The following is a 25,937-nucleotide window of genomic DNA, read 5'->3' on the forward strand; positions in this document are numbered from 1 at the left end:
CACCAAATGTCCATCGAGCCTGATTGTAATGCTGCTTGGAGTAGACTATCTGAGGACAAAGATTTGGATACATTTGTAGCTTTTTATATTCTAAGCCACTTGAAATAAAGTCTAGAATTCTTCATTTTCTTGTGGCCTTATCAGTTTGAAATGTTGCCTTTAATATTGAGTGAACTTAGATATATTGCTACAAAATCTCAATCTTTTGCTTTTTTATTGCAACTTAACTAGCAAGAGGAATGTTGATCTTAACTGAGGGGCTAATACAGATAAATACTCAGTGCGCAGTGGTCCACAGCTTACTGATCTAATATACCCACTATTCTTTGGCTGGGTGAAGGCAAACTAGCTCTGCCGCAATAATGGCTATTTCATCTTGTGGTTTCATCTTGTTAGTCTTTTGCCCTCTGTGCAGTGGGAAGAATAAGAAGTGAGTGAACTCTGGTGAGAGACCCTGCAGTTAGCCAGGTCTATCTCATCATACAAAGTTTGTGTGAAGTAATAAGCTTTACTGATTAAATATAGTGTATATATGGTAGTTCTGGCAAGAATCCAATTATATTGAATACACTATTTTCCCCACCAATTAACCACAAGAGGACACAGGTTTGAGGTGCTGGAGAGCAGGTACAGAGGAGATATCAGGGGTAAGTTTTTTTTTACTCCAAGAGTGGTGAGTGCATGGAATGGGCTGCCAGCAAAGGTGGTGGAGGCGGAAGCGATAGGGTCTTTTAAGAGACTATTGGATAGGTACATGGCACTTAGAAAAGTAGAGAGCAATGGGTAAGCCTAGTAATTTCTAAGGTAGGGACATGTTCAGCACAACGTTGTGGGCCGAAGGGCCAGTATTGTGCTGTAGGTTTTCTATGTTTCTAATCGATGCTGACCAAATCCCAGAATGTTTGTTTAAAGGAATATGATCTGGAATAGTAGTCACAAGTTTTAGAACCAGGCCCTTTGACCCACTATGTACTTGCCAATCTATTTATTCCAGTCACATACAGATTTCCCCCGCCATCCGAAGGTAGAGCGTTCCTATGAAACGGTTCATAAGCCGAAATGTCGTAAAGCGAAGAAGTAATTACCATTTATTTATATGGGAAAATTTTGTGAGCGTTCGCAGACCCAAAAATAACCTACCAAATCATGCCAAATAACACATAAAGCCTAAAATAACAGTAACATATAGTAAAAGCAGGAATGATATGATAAATACACAGCCTATATAAAGTAGAAATACTTTTCTACAGTCATTATTGCACTGTTCTTTGTAGCGAAAATCTCACTCAAGCGCCGTCGGCCGAAAATCTCACGCAAGCGCTGTTGGCAAAAACACGGCACAAGCGCTCTCCAGTAACCTTTAAGCTATGAAGCTGCCAAATCATACCAAATAAAACTTAAAAGTACACAGCTGATATAAAGTAGAAATAATGTATGTACAGTATAGTACCACTTACCGGAATTGGGAAGACAGCACTGAGCACACTGATGATGGTGTGTTAGGCTGAGTCGTCGCAGGTTGGGTGGTGCAGTGGCCCCCCACCCTCCAGGCGACCGATACTGATCCGCGAAGCATGCAGGGGTGCAGCGGTAACTGGGAGGCACACAGCACATCTTTAAGAAAAAAGCTGAAATAAACAAGCTAATTAATTAGGTGCTGCCTGGCATGTAATTGTCGGCCCAGGTCAGTGCCGATTTCCGATTGCGTTGTCTCTGATCTGGGCCGACAATTACGTGTCGGGCGGCACCTAATTAATTAGCATGTTTATTTCGACTTTTTTCTTAAAGATGTGCTGTGTGCCTCCCGGCTACCGCTGCATTTTCCGCAAATCGTGGGGTAGTGGGACACTGGGGTGTCATCTCGTCGTCTGTTTCCATTAGAGCAGGCAGCTCATCTTCTCCTATGACTGCCCACCTTGATGTCAAAGGTCGAGGTTCATCTCTGCTGTGATTGATGTGGATGGCTTGCTTGACTGCTGAGCCTCGCGCGTTTTTCTATCATACAGTTCTTTGTAAGGACTCAAACCATCCTGCAAATATCCCCTAAACCGACGTACCCTTTCAAAATTAAAGTCGTACTTTATCATTGCAGCGAAAATCTCACCCAGTTGCTTCACGTTCATTTCGCTAATGAATTCGGTTTCGATTGTTATCCTTTCTTCTTCCAATTGCATCAGCTCTTCATCTATCAGTTCTTGGTCATGGGATGCCAAAACCTCCTCAACATCACGTTCGCCAGCTTCCACAAGCCAAACTCACTTAGTCCTTACTTCATTCACCACGATTGAAATGCTTAATTATGTCTAGTTTTACGCTAAGTGCAACACCCTTATAAGCTCTTTTAGGCTTTCCTGATACCATAGAACTCATCTTGCAAATGGCTGCTCACAGCACGTGTTTGAGCAATGCCGGCGAGAATGCCGTTCAGAATCCGCAGGAGAGCGGCTGCTCGGGGCGCGCACTGCCTTTTATCGTGCGCTGATTTTTTTTTTTTCGTAACAGTGAAAACTCCTTCTGATAGCGAAAACGGGGAACTAACGTAGACCTTTTGTAACAGTGAGGTTTTGTAAAGCAAATGTTCGAAAAGCGGGGGACACCTATACTAATCCTATTTTATTTTCCCCATGTTCTGATCTGCTTTCCCAAATTCTTCCATTTGCCTACAATACACTGGCAATTATAGTATACACAAAAATGGGAGGAGAAGGCCTTAGATCTTTCAAACCTGGCCCTTCATTTTATATGACCACATTTGATCTAAACTGGCCTCAGTTCCCTTGTGACATTTCTCCATATCCCTCTTGTTTTTGATTGATCAAATATTGATCCATTCTTACCTTTTCACTTCTACCAAATTGTATGAACTTGCACTTCCCCATATTAAACTCCATTTTCCAGTCTTTGCCCACCCTCTAAATTGGTCTATATTCTGTTTTAATCATAGAAATTGAGCACATCATTCTCATAGAAATCTTGCATGTTGTTCCTTTCCTCCAGATCTTTAATAGTTACCAATTTCAGTCCTTCACCAGTTACCTCCAATCTGAAAACAACCCATTCCAACTCTGTTGGTCCCTATAGTGACCAGTTAACCCACTAATTTGCTCATTGGCATTTGGGAGGAAACTGGAGTGTTCATAGAGAATATGCAAACTTTACACAGGTGGTCTGAAAGGTCAGGATGGAACCAAGCATACTGGGACTGTGAGGCAACAGCTTTCTTAGTGTCATATGGGAGTTTTTGTCATGGTAGTTTGAGATGTTGCCAATAAATGCTATTAGTGCGGCAAACAAAAAATTGTGACTGGGTTAAGTAATTTTTGTTGGTCAGATTAAGGCATCTACTTTGTTTTGGAAGTAATGTATTTTATTTCTACTTAATTTCCTTGAGCTGCATTATATGTGTATTTAAGGGAATTACTGTAGTTCACAAAATGTATGTTAAATATATTTTGTTCTTGCAAACATTGGTGTAAGTACAAGTCCTGTTCCAGAGGTCTGAACACAAAATCTACATTAGCTCTTCTTTGCAGTGCTTTGGACATGCTATATATTATTTAAGAAGGCACCTTTTATGAAACATGAGAGAGCAAATAGAAATTTAGTTTAAAACAGGCATAAACAGATATGGACGTTTAGATATTTGCCCAGACAGCTCAGATATGTGCTCAAAAGTTATTTATTCAGCAACCAATAAAATGGGATAATTCTGGAAACATTCAGGAGGTCAAACGCACATGTGCAAAGAAGATCAGTTAATATTTTAGGTTAAAGAAACTGAATTACTCATTTTTATCTCATTACTATCTTTGGCATAAACGAATATGGACGCTTAGATATTTGCCCAGACAGCTCAGATGAGGACAAATCAATTGAAGTGCTTTGTTCAACAAAGCAATGCTATAACAGATGATTTTGAATGTAGATCATTGGCTGTAAAGCCCTTCGAGTCATCTTGAACTTGTGAATGGTGTTATTTAAATGCAAATCTTTTTAAGCAGGCAGATGACATTGATGTTTTGCCATTCATGTTGCAGCAAACATTGATCCTACTAGAAGAAATCTGTACCTTCAGGTTTTGGGTGGTAGAGCATTCCTGGAGCACTTACAAGAGCCACAACCTTTACCAGGGCAAGTGTGCTCTACGTTTAAACTTTATTTGCATTTCCGAAATCAGCGCTTCCAGTCCAAGCCTGTGCCATGTGCCTGTGAGCCTGATCTGCAGGATGGTTTTCTGCTGGAAGTTCATAAAGACAGTTTAGGTAAGTGATGCTTAAGGTTTGTTTATAATAGATTTAAAATAAAAATGATTTAATGTCTACATTCTAGAAGAATAATGGGCTTCCTTTAGTGTCTTTGATGTTTATCATTAAGGCTCTGTAATACTGAATTACGCAGTCAGAAGATTTTGGCTACATTTCCCAGACTAATTGTCAAGTGTCTACTAGAGTAGTTGGTGTGTGAAAGTCTCCAGTATCCTAAATTAGCCAAATGGAAAACTGGTTAGGATTTCTGTTGTAAATGCTTGCTCTTCTCAATCAATAGTACCTAATATGAGTCTGCACTTCCTGAAAACAGCGTGATTCTGGAAGGGAAGAAAAAAATTTAGGCTCCTGTACCACCTCATTATGGTAGTAACGAGAAGGGGACATGTCCCAGATTTCTGCTTTTCTGTTGCAGTAACTTGTAAACCTCACTTATGAGCAAAAGCAGTATTTACTTCAAAAGTAGAAGCTTAAGGACCACACAATATTAACGCAGGAGAAATTCATTAAATGGCAAATTTCTTTATTAGACTTATTGACATCCTACCAGTCACAAAAAAGGATTTTTCTCCAATTATTCATCATAAATTTTATTGTCGTAACACTGTGGCCCTGCTTCTCAGTGGATAGTACTGTTGCCAAAGCTCCAGCAACATGGGTTCAATCCAAACCTCTGGTACTGCCTGTGTGGTGTTTGCATGTTCTCCCTGTGCCTGCATGAGTATCTGTCTTCCATCTTCTCAAGTTCCAAAGGCAAGCTAGTTGGTAATTTAATTATTGTAAATTACTCCTGGATGTACTGTAGGTGGCTGGTGGGAAAACCAGGCATGTGATAGAAAATAGGTGACTGAGAAATAAGTGTGGAAAGATGGGATTGCTTTGAGAGCAGGCATAGACTTGATGGGCCATATGGTGTTCTATGTCTTGTGAAAACCTAGCCTGTAGCTCAAGTAATTAGATTTTTAAAATCTTGCTATCCAATTGTATCCAGGTGATGGCAGTAAGATGGCTGATGCAACAACGTTATTATCAATCTGTGATCCTGTGCACATGGTTCTTACAAAGACAGATACTTCCAGTGAAATAACACTGATTGCGTCACACTACTTAGAATGGCGGCCTCTGCTGAGTTCACCAGATGGAAAAATGAGCATGTCAGTGGAGTTATTGGGTGTAGGTAAGACTTTTTAAAAATCTTGATTAAATATTTTTATGTATTGATTGGTTTTGGTCAGTGTGAACATTGTTGTTCAAAGCACAACCTGTTTGGCTTTTTAGTCCAGCTTCTGAACTGTTAGTGCACTTGCTTGTTGGTTCTGCATTGATAGACATTCTGTCTGAAATGTTTTGTATCAACAGAAATTAATCAAAAGAAAAACACAGAAGCCTGAGGATAACTTGTGTTTGCTTCGTTTGTACTTTAGTGAGGCACACGTATGATGTGGTGCAATGACATATGCCATTCACGTGCTTTTACATATAACCTGTAATGAATTGTATAAACAAAGAATGCTTAATCAAACTGGATATTACTATAATATTACTCAAATATTACTGATATATTAAATGCACAACACTCCTCTCTGCTTAACTATAAACTCCAACACAATCCATAATGCATCTCAACTATATACACTGTATACTGTATAATATAACTGTTCTACAGACATTAACAGCATTGTAAATCTTAAATAGTCCCATTCAGGACTAAAGATTTAATCACTGTGGAGGATTTCTTACTCTTGTGGGGTAACATCTTTCTTGACAGGGAGGGTTACTCTGCTTGACTGTTGAGAGTTGTGGCTATGAACAATCTCAGCTTCTCGGGCTTCCCCAAGGTGGTTATAGGAGTTGATTCTGTGACTGCAGGAAGTGGTTAACAGCTCTGAATACTTTTCTTCTGGCATCTGTCCTGTGGGGATGTGCCTTATTCTGATCGTCAAAAGTCACTTTCATTGTAATTGGTTGGTTTAGAAACTGCAGCTGCTACTCCCATTGGATGGCTGCCTGGTGTCCAGTTTCAAATGATCTGGATATATAAAATAGCACATGGAAGCAGCTTACTCTCTGCTTCCTTTGTTTAAGGCAAGGATGCACAAGATGATTGAGAAGGTATACTCTCTGCACTTTTAACTAAGTATGTTTGTTGAATAATTAATTTTTCTAGTGTCTGTAACTTGGGGAACACAAATGTTTGGTCGAATTTTTACTACTTGTAAATAAATGATTAATATATCTCAGAGAATGCTTTTCTGTATCACTTGCCAGACCCATAAACCTAACTCAACATTACAGCATCCTGTTGTAACAGCAAGCTGCTCACTCTGCTGATCTATCCCAGGCCACCAAACAAAGCTTCAAGCCACCACTTTCATTTTGACCATGCCTAGATGACAGGTATGTAGCTCCTCCAACACTTCAGCTCTCAGCTTGGCTGGTAGAACAGCTCTCAATTCCCACACAAGGAAACCCCCATCAACAGCAAGTTCATCTCAGAGCTGGTAAAAATGGGGGAACTGGAATTTCCGCTGTAAATTCCGGCCAGTTTGGGTTGCCATGGTGACCTGAGACAGTGTAGGGTCTTTTTCTGGTTTCCCTTTGCATGATCTGCTGTAGTTGGGAGACATTCGATTTGCATTGGAGTAACCTCTTTTGTAAACTTTTCAGGTATTTCCCTTTCCTTGGGTAAATGATACAGTCCATCAGCATTTTCAATATTGGTTGTCCTCTTGAATTCAAACTCTAATTGTGTCCCCTGAGAAACAGGGCCAGTTGCTGCATTCGTGCTGCTGCAGTTAGTGGAAAGCCCTTTTGTGAATTGAGAATGAACAATAGTGGTTGATCATCAGTAATGAGGGCAAACTCTCTCCCATACAAGTACTGGTTGAAATGTTTTATACCCCAATGCAGGCTCAAGACCTGTCAATCCATGCATAATTTTTCCCTGCAGCGGTAAGTGAATGTGATGCAAAGGCTGTGGGGTGTTCAAATCCATCACTCATTACATGGCATACCTGCACCTATACAATAAGGTGAAACATCACAGGTAAGCTTCACTGGATGATGTGGATCGTATTGTGTTAGTATCGTGTCTGACGTCACCATTTCCTTTGCCTTTTGGAAAGCCACCTGACACTGCTTTGTCCATTGCCATTTCTTTTTGATCTGTGGTAATGAATTCAGGGGGTGGAGTGTGGTAACCAGGTTTGGTAGAAAAATGTTATAGTAATTAACAAATCCCAAAAAGACCCTGCAACAGTGACATGTCCTTTGGCCTTGGGCAATCCACTGCTGCTTGAATGTGCTCAGCACAATTGTGTAGTTCTTGTGTGTGAATGGTGTGACTACAATGAGTGATGCTTGGTTTAAAGAATTGTCACATCATGCTTTAAGCCCATAATCGTCTCATCTTTCTAACACTGTCTTACAATTTTGGAGTTGTTCCTTCTTGTCCTCAGCAGTAACAATGATGTCATCCAGGTACCACTGAGTGCCTGAGTGGCCTTGCAGCACCAAGTCCACAGCTTTCTGCTGGAGTGCAGATGCTACTCCAAAAATAGGCCTATTATAGTGATAAAGCCCTTTCTGAGTGTTTGTGGTGAGAAACGCTTTGGGCTCTTCTTCCAACTCCATCTGGAGGGAGGCCTCAGTTAAGTCCACTTTGAAGTGTTTTCCTTCAGAAAGGTTTGTGAAGATGTCCTCTATCCTAGGCAGAGGGTATTGAGCTACCTTCAATACTGAGTTGATGGTGACCTTAAAATCACCACTGATCTTCGCAGACCTATCCTTCCTGGCTACTGGGACCACCAGTGTTGCTCATGGGCTCCACTCAACCTTGGAAAGAATCCCTTCAGTCTCCATGCAATCCAGCTCATTGGCTGCTTTATCATAGAGAACGGGCTTTGTAAAACTTGGGTGTGGCATTTTCATTTAACACCCTTGATATGTTTGCATTTTCCAATGCTATCCTTGAGCATTGCTGCAGCATCATCCAATACCTTTATTAATTTGCTTTCAGTTGCCTCTATTGCAGGGAATGTTATATGCAAATAGGCGATGGATCTCCAATCAAGCTGTAGTTGTCTCGGCCAATCATGGCCCCATAATGCTAGCCCTCCTGTTTTTACAACATACAAGCTCAATGTACTTGTTAGTTCTTGTATTTCTCTATTACAAATGTCATTTTCACAGGAGTTATCTTTTTACCAGTATAAGTTCTTAGTTGGATATCTGCAGGCTTCAGTTCACAATCTTTGAAATGCTGTTCAAACTCATTTTGTGGAATGCCTGAACTGAATTAATTTTTTTTATATATAGAAACCTTCACATGCATAAGTAAAAAATCTTTGTCTCTGTCTAAATGTGCAATTTATAGTAATTTGTAATAAATAGTATGTACAACAAGATTGTCAATATAACATAGAAATACAATTGTATCAGTGTGAATTAATCAGTCTGATGGGCTGGTGGAAGAAGCTGTCCTAGAGCCTGTTGGTCCTGGCTTTAATGCTACAGAACAGTTTCCCGGATGGTGGCAGCTGGAACAGTTTGTGGTTGGCAGTAACTCGGGTCCCCAATAATCCTTCAGGCCCCTTTTACATACCTGTCTTTGTAAATGTCCTAGAAAGTGGGAAATTCACGTCTACAGATGCACTGTGCTGACTGCACCACTCACTGCAGAGTCCTGCAATTGAGGGAAGTACAGTTCCCATACCCGGCAGTGATGCAGCCTGTCAGAATGTGCTCAATTGTGCCCCTGTAGAAAGTTCTTGGCATTTGGGGACCCCTACCAAACTTCTTTAACCGTCTGAGGTGATAGAGACACAGTTGTGGTTTTTTTTCACCTTACAGATGACGTGAGATCCTCAGTGATGCGTATGCCAAGGAGCACAAAGCTGTTCACCCTCTCAACCCCAGATCCATTGATGTCTCCTCTGCTCCTGTAGTCCACAACCAGCTCCTTTGTTTTTGTGACATCAAGGGAGAGGTTGTTTTCTTGACACCGGTGTGTTAGGGTGAGGACTTCTTCTCTGTAGGCTGCCTCGTTATTATTTGAGATTAAGCCAATCAATGTAATATCGTCAGCAAATTTAATTAGCAGAATGGAGCTGTGAATGGTGACACAATCATGGGTATGTAGAGATTAAAGGAGAGGGCTTAGGACACGGCCCTGGGGGGCACCTGTGTTGAGGGGCAGAGGTGAGGGAGCGCACTCTTGCTACCTGCTGGCAATCTGATAGGAAGTCCAGGATCCAGCTGCACAAGGCAGGATGACAGCCAAGATCTCTGAGCTTCTTGTTAAGCCTGGCTAGAACTATGGTGTTGAATGCTGAATTGTGGTCCAAGAACAGCATTCTCACGTAAGCAGCCTCCTTCTCCAGATGTGTAAGGATGGTGTGTAGAGCTATGGCTGTTGTGTCATCTGTCAATCGGTTCTGTCGGTAGGTGAATTGTAGGGGACCAATTTGGGTGGTAGCATGCTGCAGATGTAGTCTTTGAACAGCCTCTCAAAGTATTTGTTTATCATTAAGGTGAGTGCAACAGGACACCAATTGTTCAGACATGTTACATTGGCCTCTTAGGTATAGGGACAATGGTGAATGTTTTGAAGCAGGAAGACACTCTACACTGGGAGAGGCAGAGATTAAAAATGTCTATAAACACACCTACCAGTTGTGCCATGCACATCCTGATTACCCACCCTGGGATGCTGTCCGGGCAGCCTTGTGACTGTCCACTTGTTGGAAACTTCAGCCTCAGAGATGACCAAGATGCAGGTCCCTTTGGGGGTTCAGTGTTGGTGATATCGAACTGAGCGTTATTTTAGAAAAAAGGTTTAGCTCATCTGGGTGAGAGGAAGTGATGTTTGCAGCACCACTGCACTTGGCTTTGAAGTCTGGGATGGTGTGTAGACCTTCCCATAAGCTGCATGCGTTGGTGGAGAGTTGTGTCTGGATCTTGTCCCTGTATTGTCGTTTCGCCGCCATGATGACTTTGCGCAGATTGTAGCTGCATATCTTGAATACCTGCTGATTAATAGCAATGTAAGCTCTATGTCGCATGATAAGTGTTACTCGCACGGAACTGTTGATCCAGGATTTCTGGTTTGGAAAGACCCTGACCAGTTTCTTGGGGACAACATTTTTCATGCATTTCTGGATGAAGCTCGTGATCTCTGCTGTGAGTTCCGGGGCATCCTTATCATGGAAGACATTCCAGTTGATGTCATCAAAGTAGTCCTGTAGCACGGAGCCCAATTGGTCAGACCAACAGTGGACGATTTTAACTAATGCTGCCTCTTGTTTCAGCTTCTGTCTGTACATCGGCAGAAACAAGATGAAGCAGCTGAGCCAGTATACAATTCCATTTTAATTAATTTGCCTTTCACTTCTAGTGTGAGCCAAATTGTTAGTCTCGTTGGTTTTGACATTATAGATCTCAGGGCTACTCAGTCCTGAATCAATCTCATCGTTAACAGATTTTTCATCAGCAGTATGCAGATTATTGCTCTTTTTGAAACTGCAACTTGATGACCTTTTAGCTTTTTCCATTCTCTGTGCAGTTCATTTATTTTTCTCTGCCCACCATGCTCTTTGTATGTGTCCTACCTTGTTGCATTTTCTGCAAGTTTTGCCTTTAAACCTGGGTTGGTCTGGTGTATATGAGCCCCTGCTACAATGATAGCACAATTTATTCGGTCAGGTAGGTCTTGCAATTTTGTAGATCTTGCTTGGGTGTTGCAATTTTGATCACGCTCACTTTCATTTCTGACTGCAACTCACTTGTATCTGTCTACTGTTTTCATTGAATACACAATTTCAACTGCTCTTTTTAACTCTGAGTTGCACTTCAGTTAGGAGCCTTCTTGAATTTTTTTTTTTGCAAGATTCCACAAACTAAATGATCACTCAGTGAATAATTAACCCCCATCACTGAAATGGCAATACTCAGACAACTACTTCAATTCAGCTACATATGCTAAAATGGGCTTCTCTTCAATTTTGATTCCATTTATGAAACCTAAAGTGTTCTGCAATAAACAATGGTTTTGGTTCTAATTATTCCTGCAATATTTTCATGCTACTAGCAAAGCTCATTTTGGCTGGCTTGGTTGGAGCAGTTAAACTTAGTAAACTGTATAATCATCCACCTATTGCACTTAGCAAAACTGGCACTTGTTTCTCATTGGCTATTTCATTTGCTTCAAAATACTGCTCAATTTATTCTGAGTACATCACCCAGTTATCTTTTGTGTAATTGAACACATCTATCTTTCCGATGTAGCCATCCATATCTGTTTCGTTTTAAAATGTGATTGTCACCTGATATTCACTGTTTTTGTATCATGACTTTTGTCAGTTTTCTGCCTTTTTTTTTCTTCAACTCTACAATCTCTGTCCCCTTTTAAAGAAACACGTGTTATGTTTTTTTTTAACTATAGCGCAAATGTCTTGCTGAGCTTCAAGAGGTAGGTAGTTCTCTCATGTTTGTTTTTAAAACTTGCTCATCACCATTGTTATGTTCCATATCTCCAGAAATTAATCAAAAGAAAAATACGGCAACTCAGGAATAATTTGTGTATACTTGTACTTTAGTGAGGCGTGCACATAAGACATGATGGCGAAACAACATGTGCTATTCACGTACTTTTGCGTGTAACCCATAAAGAATAATGGGTGCAACTTGTGTGCAATATTACTCAAATATTACTGAAATATTAAATATATAACACTGTCATGCAGTTTCTGCATAAGCATGGGATAAAATGGAACCTAACAGCTCCCCAATTTTACCAAATATGTAGTTTATTAATTGAACAAGGGATATCCGGCAAAAGTTGCAACATTTTGTTCATCTGTATAATTTCCTAACTACTGGTATATGGCTTATCATTTTTTTAAAAAGTTTGATTTTTCAAAACCATTTGTACTTGAATATTGACAAATCAGTACAGTTGATAAATTAGCTGATATGATGTTAATAAAAATAATTCCGATTACTCTTTCTTTAGACTTTTGTGCCATTGGATAGTGCTCTGTGGCAAAATTTTTGAATGGTATGAACTTTCAATCAGAAATAATTCCATGAATTTACTACCATTTGAGTTATTAAAAGAAATGTATTTCAACAGCACTTTCCATATTTTCTAAACAGCTCAAACCAGTTTTGCTAACAATAAATTACTTTTGAACTCTGCTGTTCAATTTTTTTTGACAGAATTGTCAGCTAATTTGCATGTTGTCCAACAAAAATAATCGACCTGTTACAATTTGCAGTGAGTATTTAGTTGAAGATGATATATTGTTCTTAAGAGCTGACCTGTTGGAGTTTTATTAATGACAGTTAAACCTTATGTGTTCACTTCACTTCAGCTAAATGCAGGTGAAACCTTAACCTGCCACTTTGAAATAATTTCCTCAACTGACAACTGTGGTGTCAACCCGGTTAATGTGGTCAAACACTGGAGAGTGGCTTGAACCCGCCTGGAATCAGAATCAGGTTTATTATCGCTGATATATATCACTGCCATGATGTGTCAATACAAACATGCTACTAAGGCAAGGCCTTCCCTGGAATTATTACTTATTATATATTCTACTCAGTGTTTTTTACAGAGGAGGTAACCTATTTCTTTAGTTAATATTTCATATTGTGTCCTCAGCCATTGACCTTCAACTGCCTCTGAATCTTTCTCACAACTGGCACTCTATTACTGTTACTGTTGATGGTGAAATTCTAAACAACGTTGGTGACCACATTAAAAGTTCTCCAGCACATTTTCAATCGGTCTCAGTCTGGAAAGGGTCCTGACTGTGTGGAAAATATCATGTCCCAGTACCCAAGAAGGGCCAACCGAAAGTCTTGAATGACTAGCATCCAGTGGCCTTGACCTCACATCGTGAAGATCCTAGAGAAGCTGGTTCCAGACTCGCCTCCGACCTGTGGTCAGATCTGTCCTTCATCCACTACAGTTTGCCTACAAGGAGCACATTGGAGTCAACGATACTGTCATCTACCTGCTGAACAGAGACTACTCCCATATGGATAAGTAGGGCAGCACTGTGAGGATCATGTTTTTTGATTTCTATAGTGCCTTCAATACTATGCAGACATCATTGCTGGGGGGCTGGGGGGGATGTTCCAGTTAATGCAGGTTGGCACTTCCATTGTATCCTGCGTAATGAACTACCTAACTGGCAAACCATAGTTTGTGTGGCTTCAAAGCTATGTGTCAAACAGCACTAGGGCCCCACAGGGGACCGTATTGGCTACCTTCCAGTTTACCCTGTGCAGCTTGGACTTAAGATACAACACTGAGTCATGTCATCTGCAGGAATTCTCTGATGACTCAGCAATAGTTGGGTGTATAAATGGAGGACTGGAGGATGAATACAGGGCCCTGGTGGAGGACTTTGTCAAATGGTACAAGCCAAATCATCTGCAGCTCAACATCAGTAAGCCAAAGGAGATTGTAATAGACTTTAGGAAGACTAAGCCTGCAGTGCTCCCTGTTACTATTGATGGTGAAGATGTGGATGTGGTGAGGACCTACAGGTACCTGAGGGTGCATCTGGATGACAGACTTGAGTGGAGCACCGACACAGAGGCTGTGTACAAGGTGGGTCAGAGTCACCTCTACTCCCTGAGGAGATTGTGGTCCTTTGGAGTACGCAGGCCACATGTTCTACCAGTCTGTTGTCGCCAGTCCAATTTTCTACGCAGTGGTGTGCTGTGGCAATGGCATCAACATGGGTGATGCCAACAGGCTCCATAAACTGATTAGAAAGGCTGGCTCTGTCATAGGAGTCAAACTGGACACACTGGAGGCTGTGGTAGAACAAAGGACCCTACGGAAAATCTTGGCAATTCTGGACATTGTTTCTGAACTCTGCATGCCATCTTGGCTGAACAGAGGAACACTTTTAGTAATAGGCTAAGACAACTGTGCTGCTCCAAAGAGCAGTATAATGATTCAACTTATAGCCAGGGAAGTGATGACCCCCTCCTGTTAGACTGTTTGTGGTAACTTGTTTTTTATATTCTTTTTCTCTTCTCTTCTAATACTTGTATGTCTGTGCACTTGTAATGCTTCTGTGACACTGTAATTTCCTTTGGAGTCAATAAAGTATCTTACCGTCTAAAACTTTCAGCAATGCAGTTTAGATCTTTAAGTTGTAATCTTGAATTAAACTATGTAAAGACTCTAAACCAGTGATTCCCAAAGTGGGTGATATCGACCTCTGTCCCTGAGGCCAGTGGGAGTTTTGAAGGGGGAGATAAAACTAACGGGGTGGTGGGGGTGGGGCACTGAGTAGCAAGGAGAAGCAGCTGAGTGTTTACAGGCCTAATTTAAGAAATTAATTGCTTATCTTGGTATTTGATCTTTAGTGCCTCATAATGAAATACAATGATCACCTCATAACTTCATCTCTTGCTAACCTACCATTCTCTTGAAACGTGTTATAATTGATGAAAAGCAATCTGACACTTAAGTACTTGGCATATCAAGGGAATTCTGGACTGAAGAAATCATGTTATTTCCCATGCATTATTGCCATCACTACTATAGTACGATACCCACGTTCTAATCATGCAGTGACACAATTCCTGTGAAGTAGGGTTTGGAGTTCAATGGGATAAAGTTCAGAATCTGCTCTTTCAAATGGTCTTGACCACATTTCTCCGGCCCGTGGTCCAGCCGAGATATTTTGCCTGAGAGGTAATGTTGCAACTATATAGGACCCTGGTCGGACCCCACTTGGAGTACTGTGCTCAGTTCTGGTCGCCTCACTACAGGAAGGATGTGGAAACCATAAAAAGGGTGCAGAGGAGATTTACAAGGATGTTGCCTGGATTGGGGAGCATGCCTTATGAGAATAGGTTGAGTGAACTCGGCCTTTTCTCCTTGAAGTGACAGAGGATGAGAGGTGACTTGATAGAGGTGTACAAGATGATGAGAGGCATTGATCGTGTGGATAGAGGCTTTTTCCCAGGGCTGAAATGGCTAGCATGAGAGGGTGGTGTCTGAAAAGAGGATGCTGTCCAAATTGCATGCCACCTTGGTCAATGTCTCCCATCCACTACATAATGTTCTGGTTGGGCACAGGAGTACATTCAGCCAGAGACTCATTCCACCGAGATGCAACACAGAGCGTCATAGGAAGTCATTCCTGCCTGTGGCCGTCAAACTTTACAACTCCTCCCTTGGAGGATCAGACACCCCGAGCCAATAAGCTGGTCCTGGACTTATTTCCTGGCATAATTTACATATTACTATTTAATTATTTATGGTTTTATTACTATTTAATTATTTATGGTGCAACTGTAACGAAAACCAATTTCCCCCGGGATCAATAAAGTATGACTATGACTAGTTTTAAGGTGCTTGGAAGTAGGTACAGAGGGGATGTCAGGGTTAAGTTTTTTATGCAGAGAGTGGTGAGTGCGTGGAATGGGCTGCCGGTGGAGGCGGAAACGATAGGAAGAGACTCCTGATGGGTACATGGAGCTTAGAAAAGTAGAGGGCTATGGGTAAAGACTAGGTAGTTCTCAGGTAGGGACATGTTCGGCACAGCTTTGTGGGCTGTATGTTTTCTATGTTTCTAACTGTGATGTCATAACTTTCCCCTTTACTGATTGCAGTGCGTGAGGTAGGACTTAAACAATAGGTGATTGACCGTGGTTGTTAATCTATAAGGAAAATGGCAGAAGTGGGCCAAACAAAAAAGAAGTGTGATATCTCTGAAGTGTGGGTTTATACCAGCACCAAGCAACCAACGACAGCCAATGTGCCTGTTTGTGTGATAGTTTTTTTTTCAAATGAGGCAAAGAAACAGTCCGGGTTCCGTGAATGTTTGAAAAGAATACTCTTTGATAAAGCAAGCAAGATCTTGGCTTATTTTCGGTCACTTTGTGAAAACTTTCGGAAATGGATAACAATTCAAAACATTTATCAACCCTTTACAACGAAACAATGATGGTTTGTGTGCTTCATACAACATTTCGTTGTTCGTTACTAAATCTGGAAAGTCCCAGCCCATCGAGTCCACTCCACCATTTTACCATGGCTGATCCCTGATCCCATTCAACCCCATACACCTGTACTCTCACTATATCCCTTGATGCACCAACCAATCAGGAATTTATCAACTTCCGCTTTAAATATCAAGCAGTAGTAAATCAAGGCAACTGGACTTGCTGTGTTGTCTAGAAGATGTTTTGCCACTCAATCAAGAGGCCTTTTTCAGTTCCAATCCATTGTGCGTAGTTTTCCGGATTATAAACTGAGTTGTTCAAAGGCATAATAATCACATGAGGGTCATTAAGTCATAGAAGTAACGAGAGGGTCATTAGTCTTTGCATGAATGGAGGTGTGAACTGTTGTGGAGATGCCAGGGTAGAGATGTTCGAACTGCATTGTAAGTAGCAGTTAGGTACCCCACCCCCTCTGTTCAGGGATGGCTTTCCCATTTTGACAAAGTTAGCTTCTTTAACCCCTCTTTCAAACCACCTGTCCTCCGTATCCAAAATATGCCATCAAAGGAGAGTCCCTTGTCCTTCAGATGTAGATATACAACAGAGTCTTGACCTGGGGTGTTGGTCCTCCTATGTTGTGCCATCCATTTGTGAAGTGGTTGTTTTGTCTCCCCGATCTGTGCAGCTCTCGTTGCATTGGATAGCATATACAACAATGCTGTGTTTACGTTTGGGTGTAGGATCCTGGGGGTGGACGAGCTTCTATCTGAGAGTGTTTGTAGGTTTAAAAAAACACAGGGATTCGGTGTTTGTTGAAAATCCTTTTGCGTTTCTTTGAAACTCCAGCTACATATGGGATGACTGTTTTTCCATCTGCCTTGCTCCTTACCTCTGTCTATTGGGCTGACGTCCCATCTGGTTTTTGTTGCTGCCTTGATGAAGGCCTTGTCTGGGTAGCCGCAAGCTTTCAAGGCTTGTCTCAAATACTTGTGCTGTTTGTCTTTAGCTGTAATGTCAGTGGGCACATTCTCGGCGACAGCAAGACCACTTGCCTTGATTTATGATGACTGAGAACCTTCAAGGACGATCTGCTTTAAATATACCCATGGATGACCTCCACTGCAGTCTGGCAGAGCATTCCACAGATTCACCACTCTTTGGCTAAAAGAAATACCTCCGTCTGTTCTAAAAGGTTGCCTCTCAATTTTGTGGCTGTACACTCCAGTTCTGGGTAGCCCCACCAGAAGGAGCAGCCTCTCCACGTTCACCTTACCTCGTCCCTTCAACATTCAGTAGGTTTCAATGAAATTCTCCCGCATTCTTCTAAATTCCAGTGAGAACAGACCCAAAGCTGCCAAACGCTCCTCATATTTTAACCTCCTCATTCCTGGAATCATCCTCGTGAAACTCCTCTGGATTTTCTCCAATGACAACACATCCTTTCTGAGATAAGGGGCCCAAAACTTTTGACAATTCTCACAACTGCGGCCTAGCTAGTGCCTTATGAAGGCTTAGCATTATCTCGTTGTTTGTATATTCTATTCCCCTTGAAATAAATGCCAACATTGCATTTGCCTTCTTTACCACAGACTCAACTTGTGAATTAACCTTCTGGGAGTCTTGTACGAGGACTCCTAAGTTTGAATCTCTGATGTTTGAATTTTTTCCCCATTTAGATAATAGTCTGCACTGTTGTTCCTTTTACCAAAATGCATTATCATACATTTCCTAACACTGGGTTCCATCTACCACTTTTCTGCCCATTCTTCTAATTTAAGTCCTGCTGCAATCGTATTGCTTCTTCTGCACTACCTACCCCTCCACCTATCTCCGTATCATTCACAAACTTTGCCTTAAAGCCACCAATTCCACTATCTAAATTATTGGCAAACAATCTGAAAAGTAGCAGTCCCAAAGCAGAGTCCTGAGGAACACCGCTAGTCACTGGCAGCCAACCAGAGAAGGCCCCCTTTATTTCCACTCACTACCTCTTGCCTATCTGCCACTCCTCTAATCATGCCTGTATATTTCCTGTAACACCATAGAATTTTATCTTGTTAAGCAGCCTTGTGTGTGGCACCTTATCAAATGACTTCTGAAATTCCAAGTAAATGATATCCACTGCCTCCCCTTTGTCCAACCTGCTTGTTACTTCTTTGAAGAATTCTAACAGATCTGTCAGGCAAGATTTCCCTTTACAGAAACCATGCTGATTTTGACTTATTTTATCACGAGTCTCAAAGTACCCCAAAACCTCATCCTTAGTAATGGACTCCAACACTTTCCCAACCTGAGGTTAGGCTAACTGGCCTACAATTTAGTTTATTTTGTCATCCTCTCTTCTTGAAGAGTGGAGTGACATTTGCAATTTTCCAGTCCTCCAGAACTATGCCAGAATCAGGTGATTCTTGAAAGGTCATGACCAATGCATCCGTCATCTCTTCAGCAACCTCTCTCAGGAGTCTGGGATGTTGTCCATCTAGACCAGATGACTTATCCACCTTAAGACCGTTTCCATTTACCTAACACCTTTTCCTTTGTAATAGCAATAGTACTTACTTCTGCTCCCTGACTCTCAAAGACCTCTGGAACACTACTAGTGTTTTCCACAGTGAAGACAGATGCAAAGTATCCATTAAGTACATCTGCCATTTCTTAGTCCCCTATTACTACCTCACCAGCATCATTTTCCAGTGGTCCAATATCAACTCTTACCTCCCTTTTACTATTTGTATTACTGGGAAAAAAATACTTTCAGTAACCTGCTTTATATTATCGGCTAGTTTGCCCTCATGTTTCATCCTTTCCCGTCTTGTAGCTTTTTAGTTGCCTTTTGTTGGATTTTAAAAGCTTCCCAATCAACCAACTTCCCACTCATTTTGCTACCTTGAACGTCCTTTCCTTGGCTTTTATGCAGTCCTTAACTTCCCTTGTCAGCCATGGTTGCCTGTTCTGTCGTTTGAGAAATTCTCCTGTGGGATGTATCTATCCTGCACCTTGTGAACAAGTCCCAGGAATTTCAGCCACTTCTGTTTTGCCATCATTCCTGCCAGTATCCTCCTCCAATCCACCTGGGCAATCTCCTCTCTCATGCCTTTGTAATTCCCTTTATTCCATTGCGATACTGATACACGTGACTTGTGCTTCTCCCCCTCAAATTGCAGTATGAATTCAATCATATTATGGTCACTACCTCATAAGGGTTCCTTTATGTTAAGCTCCCTAATAAGATCTGGGTTATTACACAACACCCAATCTAAGATGGCCTTTCCCTGAGTAGGCTCAAGCACAAGCTGTTCTAAGAAGCCATCGTCTAGGCATCCAATAAGTTCACTCATGCAATCCAACACCAACCTGATTTTCCCAATTCCTTTGCATATTGAAGTCCCCATTGCAATTGTGACATTACCCTTATTACATGTCCTTTCCAGCTTCCCTTGCAATCTCAATCCTACAGCTTGGCTACTGTTTGGAGGCCTAGATATGATTCCCATAATGGTTTTTTTACCTTTGCAGTTTCTTAAATCCACCCACTAATATTCAACATTCTCTGACCCTAAGTCACCTCTTTCTAAAGATGTAATTCCATCTCTTACCAACAGAGCCACACATGGCCTATGCCTCCCTGCCTGTCCTGTCAATACAAAGTATATCCTCTTCGTGTTAAACTCCCAACTATGACCTCCTTGCAGCCACGGTTCTGTGATGCTCACAACGTCATGCCGACTAATCTTTAATTGTGCTACAAGTTCGTCCACTTTATTCCAAATGAGCAATTTTTCAAAGAAGGACATTTTGCTTGCCAATATTCTTGCTGGTACAACAGATAGGGTGCATCAGTGACAGAATACCACCATGAGGTTATAACGTCCTTGGCAAAAAGCTGTAGCTAACATTTGCCATTCACTGTAATTCACAGACAACATTTTGTCACCAAAAAAAACCAAAATGATTGGCTGCACAAATAATTAAATACTCTTATTGCAGCAGTAAGTAAAATTAAGTTCCATGCTCTCTATTTTGAAACTGATAAAAATTCTTTGACGACTTGAATGCTTCATTCAATAATCAACTCAAGAATATTAGGCATGACATTGCCTATTTCTTAAAATTATTTGCAACATTTAATGAAATCAATCTTCAATTGTAAGGAAATGTGGATCTTACCAAAGTCATATCAGTCGTCTCCACATTTCTGTCCAAGTTAACCCTATTGAAGTGCAACATTGTCCAATGCAACCTTTTCTAATTTCTGAGCCTCTTTTAGTAGGAAGAGAAAGAAAGTGCCAGATGATCATCATGTATGCTGTGCCCAACTGGGTGAGCTGCATAAACATGTAACAGGGATTTCAGGATCTTCTCTTGACCCAGCTACTAGATTGGGTAATAAATCCATTTGTGAATACTTGTAATGAATTAACAAGATAGATGAAGGACTGATCTCTGCAAAATGACTTTGAGCTGAAGCTGAGGTTGAAAAAATCTCTTGGTGGCAGAAAGAAATCTCTGAGTGTTATCCTGTACTGTGGAAAAAGGTCGAGATGTCTTTATAGCCTTTCCAACATCATATTTAGTGTTGCGTGGTTTCAGTGCAGTTGCCCAACTTCTTTCAAAGCAACAAAACAGCTGCAGACTAAATGAGGATCTGAGACTCTTCCTGAGTGACATTTAGCCTGATGATGAGAACCTGATTTCACTGCACCAAGCCCATCCATCTCATTGAATGTGGAAAAAGTAATTAAGTGAATGTTTGGAGTACTAATATATGCTCTGAAATTGTAGATGTAAATTGTTTTTACTGTAATTAAATAAATAAATCATTTTATTTGTAGCTTTAACTAGATTTGAATAGTTTTTGCAATTGTCACTGCTTTGAATTTGCAAATTCTATTTTCTTTCACTGTGCATTGTATTCAAAATTCTTTATAGTTTTTAAGTAATGGCTAGATGGGGTGTGGCACAGTGGATATGATCTAGGAACCAAGAGGGCAGTAGCCCAATAAAGTTTGGGATCCACAGCAGTAACACTAGTTCAAGAGTTTGTGCATTTATTTAAATGGTCCACAGTTGCCGTGGATAGTAATCAAATGAAAAATTAAGGAAAATGTCAGTAAATTTAATGTAAATGCAACTTTGGGCGACTTAATGATTAGTTACATCATAGACTAACTCTTTACATTATAATTAAAAGGTTCTGGAAGTATTGGATGGGTGTTTCAAAAAGCAAATAAAGGCTTAGAATGTTGAATGGCTGCTTTTGCCTTGTGAATCCATGTATTCTAATTTTAGACATAAAGTGTAATTTTGGAAAAGTGTTTTCCCTTAGCTTTTATGGGAGTAGGCAGTTTAAATGGTTCGACAGGGACTAGATGCCTTGAAGGGCCTATTTCTGTGCTGCACTTTTCTATGACTCTATTTTGTCTGCTTTGTGAAAACACATTTTACTAGTGACAAAGACCATGTTTTGAATACTTGCAACAAGGAAATATAATAAATCAAGCATTATTTTGATCTCCAATTTAAACAGGAAAAGTTGAAGTGAGAATATTTTTTAACTGACATAGGGTGTCATACCTAGTTTGCATTCAGCCCCTCCTTGCCACCTCTTATTGAGTGCATATCCCACACTTCTAAATTTGTTATTGTTCATAGATATTTGACAATCATGACCTGTCGCATTTTTGTGTTTGATACATTCTGAATCAAGTTTCATTAGTATTAAGACTGTAGCTTTGAATGCACTTGTCATGAAATGTTTACTCAAATTTTTTCAGGCACTGAATCTAAAGTTCCAGTTGGAGTTTTAAATCTAAAACTTGAAATATATCCCCATCTGATACAGCCACTCAGCCAGGAAGTAGTTGACACTCAGGTACTGTATCTGTTGTAATCTATCTTGGGTATAATTTCCTGATTTTTGTAATGAATTGGGTGAGAACAAGTCTTTTGATAGTGTCACTTGCTGAAGTGGTATGTACGTTGCTCCTAAACAGATCTGTTTAGGCCCAATCACTGCAAGTAAAAACTTAGAAAAGGCTGGTGTAATGCTGCTGATTATTTCATTGTTCTAGAGAAATACCGGTAGAATCTGAGGGAGGATATCAGCTTCTTAGAAAAGAATCTTTTCTGTTTTTCACTCCAACCAAACTTCTAATTTTCTAGGTAATTTATTTTTTACAAATTCTGTTCCTGGTTCTGGTTAAATGTATGTTCTAGATTGTTCCATCCCACCTGCTTAAAAAGTTCAAACAATTATTCTCTTGCATTACTCAGAACAAAGCACAGCAGCACCATCCTCTAAACAAGATGGCAATAGCAATTCTATTGCCCATTTTCTTGGTAATACTCTTTATGGGGTTTTTATCCTTATGCGCTTTGCTCTATTGGCAGTGAAGCAGGGTGACCAGGTGAAGTTATAAAAGGATATGAATTCCTTTTGCATTGATAATAGTAAATGAGAAACTGTAGCTGAGAACAGTATTGGCAATGTGTGGGGTTGCACTACAATAACAATAGCTTCAGCAGTTCCCTAGGAGATGCCAACAAGGTATCACCTGACATCAGTCAAAATTGGTGTCAGAATTTATCTAATCATCAACAAAATATGATGCACACTCTGGTCTGACCAAAGTTTTGATATTTGACTATTTATCTTCTATCTATCTGAGGTGATGAAAACCGACTGACAACCTCCTAGAACATTTGCCAATATTTCTTGAAGCATTAAAATTTTAATTTTGCACCATTCACATTGCTGGTTTTGGTTTATTATTATAGTCACATGTACTAAGATGCAATTAAAAGCTTGTTTTGCATACTTTTCATACAGATCAAATCATCACACCGTGCATTGAGGTAGAATAAGGTAAAACAATAACAATGCAGAATAAAGTGCAGAAACAGAATTTAGATTTTAAAAGATTACAATGATTATAATAGATGTGATGAGTGGATCTGCAGTGAGCAGCCTGCTGCAAGTTGCCACACTCTTGATTTTCCACCAAATGGAGGTTCCCAGTAAACGGAGCTCATTGTAAGTTACAAGCTGGTTCATTTTTCAAAAATTATATAAATGAACAGAAGGCAGTTTTCCTGTGAGTTACTCATTGTACAAGGAAAACTAACTTATTTTTGGAAAAATTTTGTATTAGTTTGATATTTAGAATCCGCTCTCTTCACAGGAAAGCAAAAGCAATGTGGCTACTCTATAGGCAACACAAGCAATTCTTCCCAAAATCATGATCCCCAACACCAGTTAAAAGAAAGGCAGCTTGAGAATATCATTTCCATCTTGTTTACCTTATATTACTCTAGCCAAAATGTATATTGCTGTTGCCTCATGATCACGAGGTAAAAATCCTAGAATTCTGTACTTCTAACATGTTGTATGAACCTTAACCATATCCAATACAACCCTTTGCCACCTTCTGAACAACAAAAAATTGTTGCAGAAGTAACAAACACAAAATGCTGCAGAAACTCAGCAGGCCAGACAGCATCAATGGAAAAGAGTGAATAGTCAACATTTCAGGCTAGGATGCTGCAACCCCATTTTTTATCTTTTCCTTGTAACCTTTGATGCCCCTGCTAATCAATGGCCTACCAACCACCGCTTTAAATATGCCTAATGACTAGGCCTTCACAGCCATCTGTGGCAATGAATTTCAGATTTACCACCCTTTGGCTAACAAAATACCTTGCCATCTCTGAGGTTCTGAGGCTGTACCCTCTGGTCCTAGAAAGCATCCTGTAGGGATGACATTGGGGGGGGCAGGGGGGACAGTCCTTTCACCTCTTTCCACCACTTGGGATCCAAACAGCCCTTCCACGTGAAGCAGTGATTCACTTACACTTGTAACAATCTAGTGTGCTTTGTGTAGTGTTCATCATGTGGTTTCCTTTACATTGGATTCCTTCCCACAACTTCTTACCCTGTAGTTAAGTTGCCTGCCAGCTCATTTATTCTGGCTTAACATATTCAGCCTAATGATTTATCAAGGAAGTTGAACTTTTGTTAAGATTTTGTTCAAGAGTAAGGAAATTATCACAATAAAAAACAGTTAACCATGTGATTGGATTTCAACACTGCCATATGATACATGGCAATGGTGACATCCATCGCTTATCAACATGTTGTAGAGAATCACTGTGACATAGTATCCGTGCTGTGTAAGAATTTATGGCCAAACTTTGTTTCATATTTTTAACTGTTAAAATTTACAGCTAACATTAGAACGTCAAAAGTCTGCAGAAAAGGAACGTTTGTATCTCATATATGCCAAACAGTGGTGGAGAGAGTATCTTCAGATCAGGCCTTCACATAACACCAGACTTGTGAAAATTTTTGCACAGGTGAGTGTTTAAGCTTACGTTACTAAAGTGTTAAATCTTAATTTCGTATTTCAGATAGTAAGGTAATTATGCAAGTACCTGCAACCTTGCCATTTTTAATGGTTGGTCATAGAATAATGCGTCTGTGTTTAAGAACTTCAGATTCTATTTTCTTTGTTCAGATGATAGAATGTATTATTTTGCACCTGAATTAACTATGCTGAGGAAATTGACTATTTTCACCTTTCTTCTTCCTCAGGACGAAAATAGTATAAATCGTCCAGTGTGCTCTTATGTAAAACCTCTGCGGGCTGGCAGGCTTCTGGACACACCAAGACAAGCTGCTAGGTTTGTCAATGTTCTTGGCTATGAGAGAGCCACCACGGTTGGAGGTGGATCCAAACAAGAACAATGGTGCACTCTCCTGAGTTTTCTCTGTAAAGGCAAGGTACTTATCTTCTATTTAGTTTTATTTTCAGGTCTATCTTTGTTAAAAGCTAAATTAGATATTTTAAAGCAAAGTTAGAATTTGATATCATAGTATTTCCATAATTTTCTTATGACAGAGAGAAGGCAGTTTTAGTCCATTGAGTCTGCTAGATCACTGAATCTCAGTTCCCCAATAATTTTCCCTGTGATACATTCCAATCAACTCCCTCAAATTGCACTACTCACTTGGAAAAGTTAAAAATTGAAGATGTTTGCAGAGAAGGGGGAAGAGAACAAGGACAATGTCTTTATAGTTGACCATTTGATACTGAGTGATCATTTTCTCCTCCAAACCCCCCCACACACACCCTCAATCCTGCTTGAAATGCATACATTGTCAGGTGTACTCCTATTAAAGAACTTTGTGAGCTAGTAGTTTCCTGGACACACCAGGACAACTTGTCATTCAGTACCTTTTAATCTCCACCCTTTCAAAGAAATCCCCTCCATTTTCTCCACCCCTCTCCCTTGTTTCTTGGTGCCTGTAACTCATCACTCATTAGTGTAACCAACCTCTCAAATAGCTCTCCTCCCATGAGGTATCTTATTACTATTTATCATTGTTAATTTGGTACAGTCATCAGCTTTGACTCTTCCACCCCTCCCCTCAACCTGCCCTTCAAGGGGCAACTCCCAGAAATTTGAGTGTTGGACTTCATTAATGTAAATTGTGAGAAACAGAAGCCTGAGTACTAATCCTTATGGAACACTACTCCTCTCATTTCCCTGAGTCTTGCTACCCCTTATTCTCTATTCCAGGTAACAATAATGTTTCTCTCATTTATATCTACTCTGGTTATTCTTTTACTAATTCTGTTGTCTCTTATTCATTTTTCACTATCATATCATTAAACTCTTCTATCTTCCACCCATTTA

At 40.3% G+C, this 25,937-nt stretch overlaps 1 protein-coding gene across 2 annotated transcripts in view; it reads left to right on the top strand.

The window, feature by feature from the left end:
* cep76 (centrosomal protein 76) overlaps positions 1 to 25,937 on the top strand; it is a 61,878-nt gene that overhangs the window by 9,395 nt on the left and 26,546 nt on the right. For both annotated transcript variants that reach the window (XM_072258557.1, XM_072258548.1), the window contains exons 4-8: positions 4,038 to 4,262; positions 5,257 to 5,442; positions 22,016 to 22,113; positions 24,465 to 24,593; positions 24,832 to 25,020. In XM_072258557.1, the coding sequence (XP_072114658.1) occupies positions 4,038 to 4,262; positions 5,257 to 5,442; positions 22,016 to 22,113; positions 24,465 to 24,593; positions 24,832 to 25,020 (827 nt within the window). The remainder of the gene's footprint in view (positions 1 to 4,037; positions 4,263 to 5,256; positions 5,443 to 22,015; positions 22,114 to 24,464; positions 24,594 to 24,831; positions 25,021 to 25,937) is intronic.

Source organism: Mobula birostris, chromosome 1 (genome assembly GCF_030028105.1).
Source record: "Mobula birostris isolate sMobBir1 chromosome 1, sMobBir1.hap1, whole genome shotgun sequence".
In the NCBI taxonomy this organism is placed as follows: Eukaryota; Metazoa; Chordata; class Chondrichthyes; order Myliobatiformes; family Myliobatidae; genus Mobula; species Mobula birostris.